The 15,773-nt window shown below is 52.4% G+C and overlaps 4 protein-coding genes across 4 annotated transcripts; 2 read left to right on the plus strand and 2 right to left on the minus strand.

Annotated features, from left to right (window-relative positions):
• Positions 1 to 862: 862 nt before the first annotated feature.
• Positions 863 to 2,466, minus strand: A1O1_07304 (uncharacterized protein; the record flags this gene model as incomplete). Its single annotated transcript, XM_007728176.1, has 2 exons — positions 863 to 2,311; positions 2,368 to 2,466. 2 exons carry the CDS (start codon positions 2,464 to 2,466, stop codon positions 863 to 865), a joined length of 1,548 nt encoding a protein of 515 aa, XP_007726366.1.
• A 3,837-nt stretch (positions 2,467 to 6,303) lies between these two features.
• A1O1_07305 (uncharacterized protein) lies at positions 6,304 to 7,470 on the plus strand (the record flags this gene model as incomplete). Its single annotated transcript, XM_007728177.1, has 1 exon — positions 6,304 to 7,470. The coding sequence occupies one exon, from the start codon at positions 6,304 to 6,306 to the stop codon at positions 7,468 to 7,470; it is 1,167 nt and encodes a 388-aa protein (XP_007726367.1).
• A 2,365-nt stretch (positions 7,471 to 9,835) lies between these two features.
• Positions 9,836 to 10,564, minus strand: A1O1_07306 (uncharacterized protein; the record flags this gene model as incomplete). The annotated part of the gene is made up of 1 exon (XM_007728178.1): positions 9,836 to 10,564. One exon carries the CDS (start codon positions 10,562 to 10,564, stop codon positions 9,836 to 9,838), a length of 729 nt encoding a protein of 242 aa, XP_007726368.1.
• A 328-nt stretch (positions 10,565 to 10,892) lies between these two features.
• A1O1_07307 (uncharacterized protein) lies at positions 10,893 to 13,019 on the plus strand (the record flags this gene model as incomplete). Its single annotated transcript, XM_007728179.1, has 1 exon — positions 10,893 to 13,019. One exon carries the CDS (start codon positions 10,893 to 10,895, stop codon positions 13,017 to 13,019), a length of 2,127 nt encoding a protein of 708 aa, XP_007726369.1.
• Positions 13,020 to 15,773: the final 2,754 nt, after the last annotated feature.

The following is a 15,773-nucleotide window of genomic DNA, read 5'->3' on the forward strand; positions in this document are numbered from 1 at the left end:
GAGGAACGATCTGGGGATGGTCGTGGGCTTGCATTCGGAGACAATCTATGTTTGAGTCTTCTCTTTTCCTCCAAGGCATGGATCGATATCATTGGGCTCTTAGCCCACATCTCCTAATTCACACCCACCTGGCGTCTTGCCGAATGGGGCCAATTGGCTCTCAGCTCGGTGGCTGTGCGACATGCATGGGCATTTGCTTGGGCGTGCAAGAGGATTTTTTTTTTCGGGGCGATTGGGTCTGGTTCCGTCTACCATAGGCCAACTGGGGCGCTGCTCTCGTATGCACTATTTGGTCGAGAATACATACTGGCCTGATTTCCATAGCGAAGGAATTTGACTGCTTTTGAGGAATGACAACACCTTTTTTTGCCATCCGGTGGTCACCAATTGCTTCTACAAGCAGGGGGTATCGAACTCTACTTTTGGGAAAAGCGAAGCTGTGATACGATATTCCGTAAACAGCTTTCGCTGCGGTAACTGATTTGGTCCCCAGCCTTGCGCCACGAGCCTGCTACACCCGGCTATGCCATATTGACACTCGACAGCATGCCTTCTTGAATGGACTTCTCTGTCTAACCAGTTGTTTCTTTTTCGCCACAGGACGTGTCCATCGATATCAGGTCACCGGGTTGTCCAGTCTGCCCACTTACCTACCTCTTGGTATTTAGTCGCTTCTTGTATCTGGAAGCTCGATGATGCGCGGAGGATGACGAGGCGGAGAACACTACAATGTAACAATGTGTTATGAGGAAACGGCAGGGGGGGTGTTAGGACGGATCATGAATACTACAAACATGGATTCAAAGATCTAGGCTATAAGTTGTCTGTCGTCTTTGTCATATCGTCATCTCGTCCACTTCTTCTAACCGTAACTTGGCTTGGTTCCCAAGGGCACGGGCGGTGGCGCTACCACTCCGGCACCAGCATTTGAATTGACTGCTCCATGCATATTGGCTGGTTTCTTCGGCGGAGGAGGTGGTGGAGGTTTCCGGGCTATCGAGGCCACGACATGAGGGACTGGTGACTGTGGCTGTGGCTGTTGCTGTGGCTGCGGTTGAGATGGAGATGGAGATTGTATCTGCGGCGGCGGCGGCGGCGACAGCGCCTGAGCGTGAACTTGGGGCTGGATTTGGGGCTGCATCTGAGGCGAGGCGACGGCGGTGCTGGGGTTGGAATTCGCATTGGCGTGTACGGCAGGCGGCGTTTCCGAGGTCGGGGAAGAATGCTTCTCCAAGAACGAGTTCAGCCGGCCTGTCACGTTATATTTCTTGTTCCACTCGCTCGCTTTACTCCCCATGGCGTTGATGGAATCCTGGTGCCGTTCTCGGAACGAATTGACGCTGCTGGCGGTAGGGCGGGCGTCGGAGACGCTCCCCGACGATGGATCTCGTTGTGTGTTCTGCGCTGTGCGTATCGCGGCTTGCCGATCGGCCCAGGTTGGTCCTTGGCTCTGAGGCGCCGGTCGGGTCGGCGACGTCGATATCATCCGAATGGGCCCACCGGGCGGAGGCGTGGTAGGATGTTCAATTTGCGCGTCGTTCTGGGTATTTGTGCTCATGTGAGCAAACCGGGATTGGAGTTCGGAGAGCTGGTTTGTCGCCGGTTGCGGGCTGGATGAAGGAGGCCCTTGTGTGTTGGCAGTATGTGACCGACCCCGTTCGGCCGGCCACGGGTTTGACGATGTATTAGAACCGATCCCGAGGCCTGGTACGGAGACGCCTGCATTGCCAAGTCGGTTCACTGCAGACTGATTGATTCCATAGTGATTCGCGCTCGTCTGCGGACTGGCCTGGCGAACCGGGATCGAATCATAGGCGGGCGGAGCCTGCTGGGGAGGCGGCGAGATCGTGGGCGGCGGCGGTGTTATGCTGGCACCGGTATGCTGTCGAGATGGAAGCCGTGGAGGTAAACTGGGTTTCGGTTTGGGTGGCTGACTTCCGCCCGCAACACTGGCGCTTCGGTTGATGTCCCTGTGCACCGGCGGCGGCGGGAGATGATCAGTCTTCAACCCAGTTCTGTCGGCTCTGTATGGCACGGGAGGACCGCGTGGTTTGACCTCTTCTTCTGGCTCTTCCTGGGCTTGCGACATGGTGACTCGACGTGCAGCTTCCCTTTCCTCCGCCGTCAACGGAGCGCCCAAGCCTGAGGTCTGCGGTGTGATCTCGTGCGGAAGGGCGGCGCCGCCGTGGTATTGGACATGCTTCGGAGGAGGCCCAAACAGGGCCGGGTCTTTCAGAGAAGACAACGGACGTGATACATGTTCCTCGGCTTCTTCTTTGCTTGGGTCTCTGGTCTTGCCCATCCATCCTGCCTGATTCGTTATTTTAGTGTGAAGAACTCGATGCGGACGGCACATCTAGCACTGACCACTTGATCGATCCCTTTGAAGTCTCCCCTCCAAGACTCCTTCCCCCCAGACTTCCCCTTGGGATGCCAACCCTCCTTGACGACGTTGCGAAGATTCATTCTCGGTACCCTTCGGAGGAACACGGCCGTGGGCTTTTGAGGTGGTCACAGAGAGTCGGGCGATAAGCGGGGATACGGCGTGTTTCAAAGGTTCGGTCACAGCGGCTGTGGAAGGTAGACACCCCACTGTACAGCAGGTTCACTTTGCATGCACGCGAGAGAAGACGGCGATTTACTGCTGGAGTGCAAGTTGGAGGTACCTTCAGGACGTGTTCGCAGCTGAGTTGTAAGTTACAGGTAGTTAGTTCGCTGACGTCGCACCCAGGCTGGCCGTCGAGCCGTGCACCCGCATGCCAAGATTTGGGAAAGCGGCTTGTGGCCCACCCCACTTGGGGAATTTGATGATGCCGCCCTATGCCCACCCCCGACCGGGGGCTGCAGTGCTGGTGGGAGCTACGCATACGTCAGGTACCTAAGCGATCACCGCTTAGCTTTCCGCATATCGCAATAGCTTCCCACTGTTCCCGACTTGCACACTTAAGGTACTTACTACAATTGACTTGCCTTGTGCCGCTACGAAACCTCGATCGCCATAGAATACGACATCGCCTATGAGACATTCCTCCATACAAGGTCAATGTGCATGTGCGAAGCTCTATCGTTACCATACTTTTGCGACTCTGCCCTGGTGCCGGCTCCACTTCCGAGCACTGCAGACATTGAAGACTCGGATGCCACTACGTACTTTTCTCCAGCCTTGCCTGTTATGATTGGGCGTGGTGAGTTGCAATGTCTCCATTAGTTACAAAGGTCGGAAGAAGATGGTGTACCAGTATACCAATCTTACATCAACAAGATGCGCATAGCATAATACGGATCATGGATCATCAATGATTTTATTCCCAGTCTCACGGCTATGTAGGGAAATGTGGCCTCGCAATGGAACGCCTGCTAATCTGTTGTATAGGTATAGATCAGCCGTAGCGGGGTCCAGATACATCCAGGATATAAAATGAACCCGCGGGCAGAGGTCGTGCCAGATATGTGACTCCTACGAGTATCAAAGGCTCAGTCCCCTACCTGACCTCTATTGAAACTAGCACGAGGGTGATCACCAGAGACCCGCGTGCGTGACATAGATTGGTCGTGTAAATGCGGCTCATATGCAAGGCATAATGCAAGAGGTCTGGTATCTGTGCACCTGTGAAGAGTTGCACACCTGAAGCAGCTGAGAAGCTACCTTCAGAAGTTGACGAGTAAAATATCGAGGATTGGTGATATGTTACATATGCTGAGTGTCTAAGAAGAGGCCGGAGACCATGCTGCATGGTCCAAAAGAAGTTAAGCAGCCTCCCTCGTGAGTTGCCGTATGTGGAGGTCAACGAAATAATAGACGACCTTGCTCACGGACAGGGCTTCGGACAGTGCAGGACGCTGTGAGAGTCCCAGTCCCGGTTCGTATTACTGGAAAGTAAGTAACCGCATGTTGCACCATCATACAGCAAGGGTGCGTGTAATATCTATCGGGCATGCCGAGGCAGGAAAGGTGACAAAATTAACAACCTCCGCGGTGCCGCTGGTAAACAAGAATGAGGGGTGCCGCTCAGTATGTGAGTATCGGATGGATCAACTAACGACCTTTGGTCCTTTACAGGCTCGCAGAGATTCGTCAGATCGTCTTCAAACCGGTGTTGGTCGGAAAGGTACAAGTAGTTAGGTATTGCATCTAGGCGACCGGCGTGGCACATAATAGTACCTAGCCCTGCAGAGGGTCGTGGTGTGATCGATACCAACCAAGGATCAAGACCAAGGGCGTTGAATCGAGTCGATGTTCTTCTTGTCTGAGACAAAGGGGAAGCAGGAGGTTGAAGGTTGAAGGTTGAATGTTGAATTGAATGCAGTTCAAGTTCAAGTTGCATGTTGGAGGTCGGCAAGTCGCAATTTGTAGACTCCGTGCCACGTGATGTCTGGCGAATCACATCACATCAGCTTCATTGTATGTGGTTCAGTTCTAGTAGCAGCAGTAGCCGTCGGACATCCACCTTCCAGATTGGGGCTACTCAAGGAACCGACGCCATTAATAGATTTGACCTGCGTTCAACGTCTACCACTTCGATAAGTCATGTCCGATATTTCCTGGAAGTCTACCAACAATCTTCAGCGCCAAAACGCCATGTCACACTCTGCTTTGCCTAGTACTACTACTTAGAGAGTGGCTGATCGATGGATGGGCACGCACGGCACTTCTATGGATTCTCTAAGCTCGCCGGCGCCTTCAAGATGATTGTCTTCAATGGAAATTAAATTGCCTGCGTAATAAGTATTACTAGGTACCAGCCTTGGGATGAACTTGGCAAGGTGAGGGAAGTCCATGTTGACATGATATAGGCGACCCTGGGTGGTGGATGGAAGACTTGAGTTCTTGTTGGGTTGGGTAGTGGTCTGGTAGGAGGCCCGTACAGTGAGGACCCGGTATGATAGTAGTCGAACTGGTATTAATGGCCGGTGTATGTCCGGTCGTAGGGGCGCTGGTACCTACATGTACCTTAGATCCTCAACGCGGCAGGCGTTGAGTTTGGCTGGGGTCGGAACTCCGTCGGTGGTAACCTGCCTAGTGGTTCTGGCCGATGTACTACCCAAGAATGTCTCTCCTGGAAAGACGGGCGTTGTAGCATACCACTGCACCTCAGGTGAACAGCAACCAATCATACCGGTATACAGGAGAGGAACAGACATCCGGACGCCCCCTAGGGCTAGCGTAGACTCTCCGAGAATGATCAGGAGATGCTCTCCTGTACCGAGTCCGCATGGTTGCGTTCCAGGGATCGTAGGGGTTATTGTTCCTGGTGCCCGTCGTTAAGAATGCAAGTGTTGGCGTACCAGCATCGGTCAATCGGACTCCTTGGTTTAGATGCACGCCCAGTATGGAGTCGAAGTCTACCACTGTAAGATCTACAGAGTATACCGGTCGGAGAACTAGCGATCCTACGTGTACAGAGTACATCGCAAGCCTGAGGATAGACAAGACGAGTCAATACTAAGGTACCTTAATATGGACCTGTTGGTACCTGAGACCCCATCGGCCTAAGCCTAGCAGGACTAAGGGGCCTAAGGAGCCTAAGTAGCCTGGGGTGGCATAGTAACCTAGCCCCTTGGCCGCCTTAGGTACGAAACGAGGAGTCAATACCTGAACTTGAATGGGCTGGCTGGATGTCTTGAAGACATACAGGCTCACCGTTAGCTAAAGCCCAGCACATGGCAGCCCACGCCTGCCGCATCCATCTGCTCCCTAAGCCATTAGCAGGTACTTCCCCGGCTTAGGAGGCTCCTTAGGCTGACCTAGTGCCCTGCTTAACCCCCCTTCCTGCCCACTGAACACGCCCATCCCACCTCCTCCTACTCCTACAGAGTACAACCATCATCACCATCACCACCACCACCACTACTAGTACTACCACTATTCCCTCTTTTCCCACTGCGCCTCGTTACTGATGATCTCTCGTATTTGATCCTTCCACAATCCTACGATCCAACTCCCATCTCCATCTCGATCTCCGTCTTATCTGGCCCTGTTGGTCTGGCCTGAGACTGCATTTGACACCTGAGTCCGAGACCAGCCTCTCCGGAATCCCACCACTGACGACGCCTGACCTTGACATCCTGCTGTCGCTTCCAGCGAATCCTGCCAGGCTCGTGTCCTGCCACAGCACTCTGCCTGCAGCCCTTCTGCCTTTACATGTCGCACGCGGATCCTCTCGAGGGGTCGCCGTCACTCTGGCTCGAAACGCTTTCCTACATCACTTCCTCTCGAGGCCCCGCGTAGCCCGGAGAAGTATACCAGATACACAACCATTCACGCCGCCATTCACTCCCACCTTTTCTCCTGCGTTCAGTACCATGGGTCCCCCCGATAACGACGGCTTCACTCATATAAGCAGTGTGAATGGACCCGAGACCACCAATCTCGATAGCTTGGCCTCCTCGCTCGAAAGCGAATTTACCCAGACTACCGGCGCAGCACGAACCGGTCTAGGAGCCAGCAGTCTTACCAGGTCGTCGACCGCCTCCGAAACCTCGAGTGCCTCCGCTGCGGCTACCGCGTCTTCTGGGTCGCGGAGTGCGGCCGCCACGGCGTCGACATCATCAACCACTTTCACCACCTCGGTGACCGCGGTCGCATCCTCCAGTTTGAATGACCTGGCTTCGACGACCGCCACCAATGCGGCAAGCAACACCAGTGGCGCCGTAACCGTCTCTCACAGTTCCTGCCACAGCATCTCCTGCTCTTCCGGCCTCAAAGCTGCCATTGCGGTGCCGGTCGTTGTCGCGGCGCTGGCAGGCATCTTCCTCTTCTTTTTCTGTGCCAGAAGGAGGCGGAGACGGAATCTTGGTGCTGGGGCCGTGGTCTCAGAGAAACAGCCCAAGAAGGCGGGCAAGAAATGGTCTCGACATTTGCGGGCGTTCTCCTTTGATGCCGAGCTGCTTATGGGCGGCCGGTTCTCCAGCACCAACAGCATTCGCAGTCGAGACGCAAGTGTTCGCAGTGGGGCGGTCAACTCGAACACTGCGGCTCAGAGTACAGAACCCAGCTTGCACAGCATCGAAGAAGAAGTGGCCCCTCCTTACCGAGATGCGATTTCGCACGCCCAGCATCCCGTCAGCCCGTCTCATCTTCGATCCATCGGTGCTCTTGGAAGTGCATCCGCTGATCCCATCCCTCGTCCACTCTCAACATCTACAGCACCGCCTCCGTACGGCTCCATCGTGAGAGAAACCAGAGCAGGGCCACCAACCCCGGTCTCAGCCACCAATCCATTTGCAGACTCGGCTCCTGTCAGTCCGATCGAGGGCTCGCCGTTCAATGACCCGCCTGACGACGGGGAGAGTCATGTAGGAGGAGCGCGGACGCCGTTGAGTCGAGGGTCCTCGTTATATCAGAGTGTCAGTACGGATGACGGTTCGGACGCCGCGAGTATCCGGCAAGCGCAGGTTGGCCGACGTGTATCTGCCCGAACGACCGACAACAGTGGTAGTGGTAGTGGTGGAGGCGGTAATACTGGATGATATGCGCGACAAGATCTTAAGTTTCGTTTCTCTGTCCGACTCCGATCATGGCCCGGCGTTTGGAATTTGATGAATGGCGGGCAGTGAAAAGTGCCGTCTCTCCAAAAGACCCGACGGCTGCAAAGCGAGCGGCCAGCAGAAAGAGCCAAAAAGAAAAGGGCAGAGAGGGAGAGATGGCTGACGAGACTTGGTTTCCTGAAATATGTGCCGATATATCACCTGTGTATATGACATGATAGGCCCAATACGCGGTAGGCAAATGAATAAGAAGTATCTCCTTACCTTAGGTACGTAGTAGACAGTGGGTGACGGAAATGGGAATGACGATCTGAACTCATCGTCACTCTCCATCTCCATCCCGGAGTCCTGGTACTGGGTGCTAACTTCCAAATGTATGAAACCGTACCCACAAGCTGGAAGAGAGTTGAGTGTTGTTTTTATATTGGATTTTCTTCGGGTGGTGATGTGATGTGATGTGAGGTTTGTGCGTTGTAATATGCGTTCCTCCTCGTTTCAACTCCAGTCTGCCTACCACTACGTACTACGGACTACTACTGCAACGTCGCACAACTTGGATGCAAGGAACACACACCACTTCCTACTGCTAGTATATGCTATGCTACCTATGCTATACTATGCTATACTATGCTATACTACTAGTAGGATGCTATACTATATACTACCACAGTGGTGAGGCAAGACTGTTAACATGACTTGCCTGATTTAATCCGTCTACCTCACCCACTGCACCCACTCAAGGCATTGCGCACCTAGGTACCTACGGTTCACCCTGAATCCGATACTACTAGGTTGTAAGTGTTCAATGCATTCGATTCGCACCCGTTGTATCTTAGGTAGGTAGGTAGTAGGTAAGGTAACATGGAGGTGCGGTATGTACCTGGCCGTTTAGTGGAACTGATGGTCGAACTGATAAGATAAATACCTAGGTATCTACTTAGTAAGGTATAATAGTATCTATTAGTAGTAGTACTCTATAGGTACCTGAGATAGATAAACACCTGCGACGTCATCAGCCCACCAGATGACGGGCCGTTCGGTTTTTGATCCTTCAGTCTAATAAATACCTTACAGAGTAGATCGCTTGTTTCACCGTGGACAAAGTATCTAAGCTAACGTAATGTATTAGGGGTTTAAAGTGGATGGAAAGATGACTACCTATATGGTGGATCAGATACTTCTCGTCAGCTGCCAGTGTAGGTACTGTGTAGATCTATCTTCAGACCCAAGACACCCGTGCAGACACTTCCTTAGTACCGGCAACCTCGGATCCAAGATGTAGTATGGATGGATACCTATCTATAGCGTAGACGATTTTGTGAACGGTGTCTGGAAGTTGTTATGCATCCATCCGTACCCAAGGTATTATTTTACACAGTCAAGGAAGGACTGACGACAAGGACGGCAGCAATCGAGTCAATGCTTAGTGGGGGAGCTGTGGACTGTATTCTGGATAGAGAAGTCTTTTTTCTTTTTGCATAACTCGACAGCAGAAATGTGTTCCACTTTTCGGTAGAGATAGCTTTGAGGGAACAGGCATCAGGCATCAGGTATCACGAAGGCTGAGCCTGACGAAATCATATGTCCTCCGGGGGGATGGACCAATTGCTATTCAAGTTCCTCGCAAAGTATGTATCGTGTCCAGTACCAGAGTCATGCGTTGGACCAAGGCTGCCCGTCGCATTTCTCTCCCCCGGCTGTATGTAGGATTCCTGACGGATGTCCTCGCTCGCTCGCAGTGATTGCCGGAGGGAACGAGTGGCTGAGACTGGTGTGTTGTATCCCGCAAGGTTGGAACTGCATGAACTTGGTCGAATTCAAAACTCGAGCCTTCATCACGACCAGTCCAGTATCGTCTCTGGGTTTGAGCAGTGAGGCTGAATGTGGTGCCTGACGCAGTTGTGCCATTCACAGTGGGCCAGGAGAGGATCCATGTCCGGCCAGCACGGAGTGTCGGTCTCGAAGAAAGCCCTGAGATATCCTCTCTCCTATTGGAAGATCTGTCGTCGGAGGATGATAGAAGAATCCTCAGTACGATCCTCCGTCGGTGGGTCATTTGACCGGGGACTGCTGTTATTCCTGCCCCCAACATCATCTCATCCACCTGCTCCAGTAGCGGTCGCGCCTTGTAGCCGACACACAGCCGTGTTCAGGGGCGAAGAATGAGTTAAAGTTGGCAAAGCATTGTCCCAGGTTTGCTCGCCGTTGACTTCGGGCGCACCTCTTCTCCACAGGGCCAGAACGACTCGTCGCAGTAGACCAGAAGCGTAGAGCAGCCTAAAAGGACACCCAGTTCCCAGCCATGAGTTGTCTAACGCTGTCGTCAGGCCAACGATATCCTTGAAATTCACTGAATGATGGACTTGAATCCATTATATGCCTGTTCCATATCAAAGGCCAGGTCCCGGGCTTGTTCCTCGCTCAGCTCTTCCGAAGTCTTCATTTGATTGAGCGTGATCAGCCACTGAATGATCTTGCCGCGATGCTCAAAGTCCTGATCGGTCACTTTGTTCACCGACTGAATCACATCGGAGAGCAGAGGGTGTAACGCGCTCTTAGAGACCATGTTCAATCGCAAGGCATCCAGAAAGGTGATGAAGTTCTCCGTCGCCGCCAGAATCAAACTGCCTGATGCCGTGCCCACCGGGGCCGTAGAGCCTGGCGCGGCCTTCTGCACAGTGAGAACTTCATCCGCGGTCAAGCCCACTCTGAGTCTCTCCTTCGCGCGCGGACATTCGATATCCCATTTCCCCGTGAACGTGTCCAAATCGACAAACTCACGAGACACACTCTCGTCATTCAGTATAGACCGGTATTGTTTCAGCATCTTCGAGCACATGTCCGAGTACTCGTTTTCTGGGATGGCATCTTTAATGTAGGCCTTTTCCAGCCCGTCCAGCGTGCGGATAATGCTGTAGATCTCCGCCAAGGAGTCAATGAGGTCGCGCTCTGCTGCTGTGTCGGCAAGCTTCACCTCCTCGTCGAGGTTGATGCGCGCCGAGAGAGTATTGGTTGGTGTGTAGGTGTACGGTGTAGGCGCATACGAGAGCGGTCGGGAAGCCGGTGAGCCGTACATGGTGGCTTGTTTTCGATCTTACATCAGGTCAATTGATATTGTCTCCCAGAGAGGAGGTCAGACAGATATAATTGAATGGACCGCCGGTCATTGCTTTGTACACAACGACCACTGCATGTAGTAAACGCGGTAGTAGGATAATGCTAGGTACGTATCAGTAGTACGTCTAAAGCCATTCGCAGCAGGCGGAGAAACTCCGGCAATACTTCGGCTTGGCACGATTTTTTCTGGACGGGCGCTGCAAAGTTGCGTTGGAGAGACGCTGCCTTTTCCCTGACCGATGACATTTCCTCACAACGCTCTCTAAACCCTCATTGACTCTGCAATCATGGTGAAACAAAAGAAAGCGACCAAGAAGTTTGAGAGAAACCGGCTAAAGGAGACCATCGACCGAAGAAAGGACTTCGCAAAAATCAAACAGCGACATCAGGTCAAGGCGAAAAAGAAACAGCGGGCAGAAAAGCGATCGAAGGGCGACGACGACGCTGCAGGCTCCGATGGCGATTCATCATCACCAGACCAAGGTGTTGATATGAATGAAGACGAATTCTTCCAGGAAGCCCTAGACATTCCGGGAGAGGAAACAAACCCTTCCAAGCGCGGCGCAGGAAAGCGCAAGAGAGAGGGAGACAGACAAGAAGATGGAGTGTCCGACAATTCAGAAGGCGATGGCTCCGATGATGACCCTGCCGAGCACAAAGGTCAACTGGCTGCATTGGCGGAGAAAGACCCGGAATTTTACAAATACCTTCAAGAGAATGACGCCGAATTGCTGGACTTCGACGAGGACGATGATCTTGCGGAAGTGGATGAACTCAGTGACGGAGAGCCTCCAGCTAAGAAACAGAAGACGAAAGGAGGCGCCGAAGAACCTGCCGCCCCCGACGATGTGACACTCGCCATGGTCAAGAAGTGGAAGTCCTCTTTGGTCGAAGGGTTCTCCATCAGAGCACTACGACAAGTCGTTCTGGCATTCCGTGCTGCTGCCCACGCCGATGACGAGGAGGATAAGGCTTTCAAATACAACATCCCCAGTGCCGAGGTTTACCACGAGGTTCTGGTGACGGCGCTGAAGCAGGTTCCCGAGGCACTCGCTCACCATCTCCCCGTCAAGGAGACTGCTGGGGGTAAAGTGCGGGTGCCGACCGATTCGCCCAAGTTCAAGACTCTGGCACCCTTGATCAAATCACATGCTTCTTCCCTTCACCATCTGCTCGGCCATCTGTCCGACACCAAGACATTGAGACTGGCACTCCAGTCGTTCGAGCCATTACTGCCTTATCTGCTACAATTCCGCAAGTTCCTCAAGGTTATCACAAGAGCTGTGGCGTCAATCTGGTCCGATAACTCTTCGGATGAGGCAACCAGAATCACAGCTTTTCTGATCATTCGCCGGCTCATGGTGATTGGAGATGCTGGAATCCGAGAAGCTGTCCTGAAGTCTACTTACGAAGGTGTGGTCAAAGGCAGCCGGAATACTACTATCCACACTCTTGCCGGAATAAATCTCATGAAGAACTCAGCTGCAGAGATCTGGGGTATAGATCAGAAAGTCGGCTACACCACTGGCTTCACTTTCATCCGTCAGCTTGCCATTCATCTTCGGACCAACATCACCAAGCCCACGAAAGACTCCTACAAGACCATCTACAACTGGCAATTTGTGCATTCTCTCGACTTCTGGTCACGAGTGTTGTCGTTGCACTGCAACTCCCTCCTCGAGGCTCAGAATGGCAAACAGTCACAACTGCGACCATTGATCTACCCTGTTGTCCAAGTGACCCTCGGAGTCATGAGGCTGATCCCGACTTCGACCTACTTTCCTCTTCGCTTCCACCTGATGAGATCACTGTTACGGATTTCTCAGGCAACCGAGACGTACATCCCGCTTTCTGCAGCGCTTCTGGAGGTGCTCAATTCTGCAGAGATGAAGAAGTCGGCCAAAGCTGCAACGCTGCGCCCTCTCGACTTCGACTCCAATATCCGAGCTCCAACATCGTACCTGAAGACGAAGGTCTATCAAGAAGGCGTCGGTGAGCAGGTCGTGGAACTGTTTTCGGAATTCTTTGTCCTCTGGACCAAGAGCATTGCATACCCTGAGCTGCAACTGCCTACGATAGTCATGCTGAAACGGTGGCTGAAGGCAGCTTCAAAGTCGACTGGCAACAGAAATGCAAAGCTGAACCAAGCTCTTCTCTTGCTAGTGCAAAAGTCCGAGGCTAATGCTAGGTGGATCGAGGAGAGGAGGAACAAGATCAATTTCTCCCCGAAAGACCGTGCAGAGGTAGAAGGCTTCCTCAAGGATGTCCAATGGCAAGACACCCCTCTCGGTGCATTTGTCGTGAACCAGAGAAAGTCACGGGAGGAGAGGAAAAAGGTGTTGGAACAGGGACGGAAAGAACAAGAGCGTCGGAACAAAGTCGAAAGACATGACGACGAAATTGAAACAATATGATTGTGGAATGCTGGTCCGATAGCGACCGCGGCACTATGTTGTCTTGTCGGGGATTGTACTTCGAGACATGGTCGAAATCCCGTTGTTCATCCGGTTGACGATGCGCGTAGTGGCAAAGTTCTCCCTTACCAAATCAACTTTTCCCAACTTGAAGTTTTTGAAGTGTTCATCCTCATGACTTTCAGTGATAGTTTCTTTTGTTCTTCTGTTTCAATCGGTCGCCAGATGTTTCTCTGTCTTTGGCCACTTTACCACAAGCAGTGCTCTCGAATCAGCCTTGAGCTCTGAAACAAGGGCTGGAACTCCAACCGGCAAGATTACAGACCGGTTCATGCCAGAAACAGTTCTCAACCCAATATACTGGCACTGACCTCGTCGTCTTTGTTCTGACAATGGGAGTCGTGGACCTGGAGCATCAATGTCTCAAAAGTCCCCATTGCCGTGCTAACCACACCACAACTGCCTGCTGCGTGTACAGATTCACCCAATCCGGCAGTCCCCCATTTGGCAATACATATATCACCGCGATGAAAGGCAGCATACTCTAGAGATCCCATCCGCAAAGAAGCACAGAAGAAGACGAAAGCAGACTCATCATTCACGCGCACCTCGTTCCAACACATCAATATGTCTCAACCACAACCACAACCACAACTAGACCGCCTTCCAGAACCAATTCGCCGAATCTACAACCAAGCCAAAGCCATGACAAGCTGGGTTACCGATCGATTCTTCAAGCAATGTGAGAAACCACCGCAAGGACGAGGACGACTTGACACCAGCAGCAGCAGCAGCAGCAGCAACGGCGACGACGACAACAGCGACAATAACAACAACCAGCACAGAAGCCATCTCACCACAAACTTAGTGCATTTGGTTCAAGTGGTGAAGTCTGCCTTGAATATGCCTATTCCTCGGGAAATTCTCTTCCTTCTTCGATGTGTGATTGAGATACGACGATTCTGTTCGCGTTGGACTGCAACTGCAGCTACCTCGGAGGAAGAACAGGCTTCGAATGACTTCTTGGAGGACATTTATGATATACTTCGGTCGAGTTCCAGATGTCGTTGATGGTCATGAACCAGCAGCCAGACACACCACACCTGCCCAGAATCAGAAATTTTAGTCGAGCCTTGCAGACTCCATGAAAAAGGCAACTGCCAACTGGGCATCTGTCTGCCACGATTGCGGAATCGACGAGACACAGAATATCACTCGACATCAAGTGGATGGGTCAATCCTAAAGGGAGCAAGGTGGAGATATGGGCTGTGAGATGACTTGGGGGTCTCGCCGAAAATGGTCCTGAAGATGACTGTCTGTTGCAGTATCCTGAGAGATCTGACTAGACGTTGGTGAAAGAAGAGAGTGGCTGGGAGGAAGGAATGTTGATTCAACAAGAGTGCAATGGCTGTTGGGACTGAAAAGGGGATTTTGGGAGAGGCTGGCCTCAAAGGAAGGTCGGAATGGGCACTAGGAGACGGTCTATCTCAGCGGCAACGATTACAAAGGCTTTTGTTTGTACGTGGAGAGAGCTTTGAGGCGGAGTTGGAGCAGGCTGGCCTCGTTTAAGTAATGGCGGTTAGTATACTCAATCAGCACTTTACAGATCGGAACAAAGGGACGATCGGCTCTGCCATGATAAGCCAGAAGTATACCAGGACAGTAAACTATCATATCAGGTGTCTTAATGAGCGAAAATGGCGTACTGTTTGTTGTGAGCTTATTAAATCTCCTACCCGCTCATGGCACCCCGAATAGCTCAGCCTCGTCACAATACAAGTGCATCCCCCATCGCCATGCCATGGCACTCGGCCGATGCCGCCTTGGTATGTGCAAAGGCTCAGCCCTGGCAGCGCCACATCCATGTCACAGTGAGTGGTCTAGAAGCAATCCCATATAGATCCTCCTTTCGGCTGGATCATATGAGGTGCGTGCGGCAGCGGGATCTGCCGAAGGCTGTCAGGAGATCTTTAGCGTCACCTTCTCCGGGCTATTTTGAGGTCTGATGAAACACTTTGATAGGGGCGACAAGATGCCGTACCACTCTGCGGCCGGGCCAGCAAAGATCAGGTAGATACCTAGCTAATTCTAGACCCTAGGCACAGTATGCAAGGTACAATCGCAAATCGTGTGAGTTGGGGAGGGATGCTCCACGAAGTAGATCCCCTGGAGGGGTTCAGGGACGTTGCTGAGCATTACAGAGTATTGCGTCCCCATCCATCTCCGTAGGGCAACTTTGAAGACGAAGGTGAAGGTGACGAAGCTATCAATAAAGGTTATGTTGATGGATTGAGACAATTTGAGGTCGATGAATTTCTCAGCGCATCGCATATCGCGTATCGGGCGTGTGTCTCAGATCATCAGACCGGTCATTTGGTGTGATTCACGGCTTGACAGGGCTGTCATTCCAAATTCATGGGAGCATTTAGGTACGATGTAACTCTGTATTGAGTCATTTCAATACAACGCCCCGCCTCGGTCAATTCTCTCACTCAACGACAGCAGCTTCTAATTCATCTTTCTCAACAACCAACAGACGACAGGAACTTCCACAAAGTATTCTACTAACCAGGACAAATTCACCTGCGACGCATAAGGCTCACAGGACCCTGGCAACAGGCTGACCGGGCCTCGTCGAAACAACATCCGAAGGTACGTGGATAACCGTGCCCCTGACGTGGACGTTGTTGCTCCCCTGGTTGGTCCACGCTCCTGTCACCATCAGGTGATGTTGATCGCTGAGGCATACGCCT

This window comes from Capronia coronata, assembly GCF_000585585.1.
Source record: "Capronia coronata CBS 617.96 chromosome Unknown acBCG-supercont1.6, whole genome shotgun sequence".
Lineage (NCBI taxonomy): Eukaryota > Fungi > Ascomycota > Eurotiomycetes > Chaetothyriales > Herpotrichiellaceae > Capronia > Capronia coronata.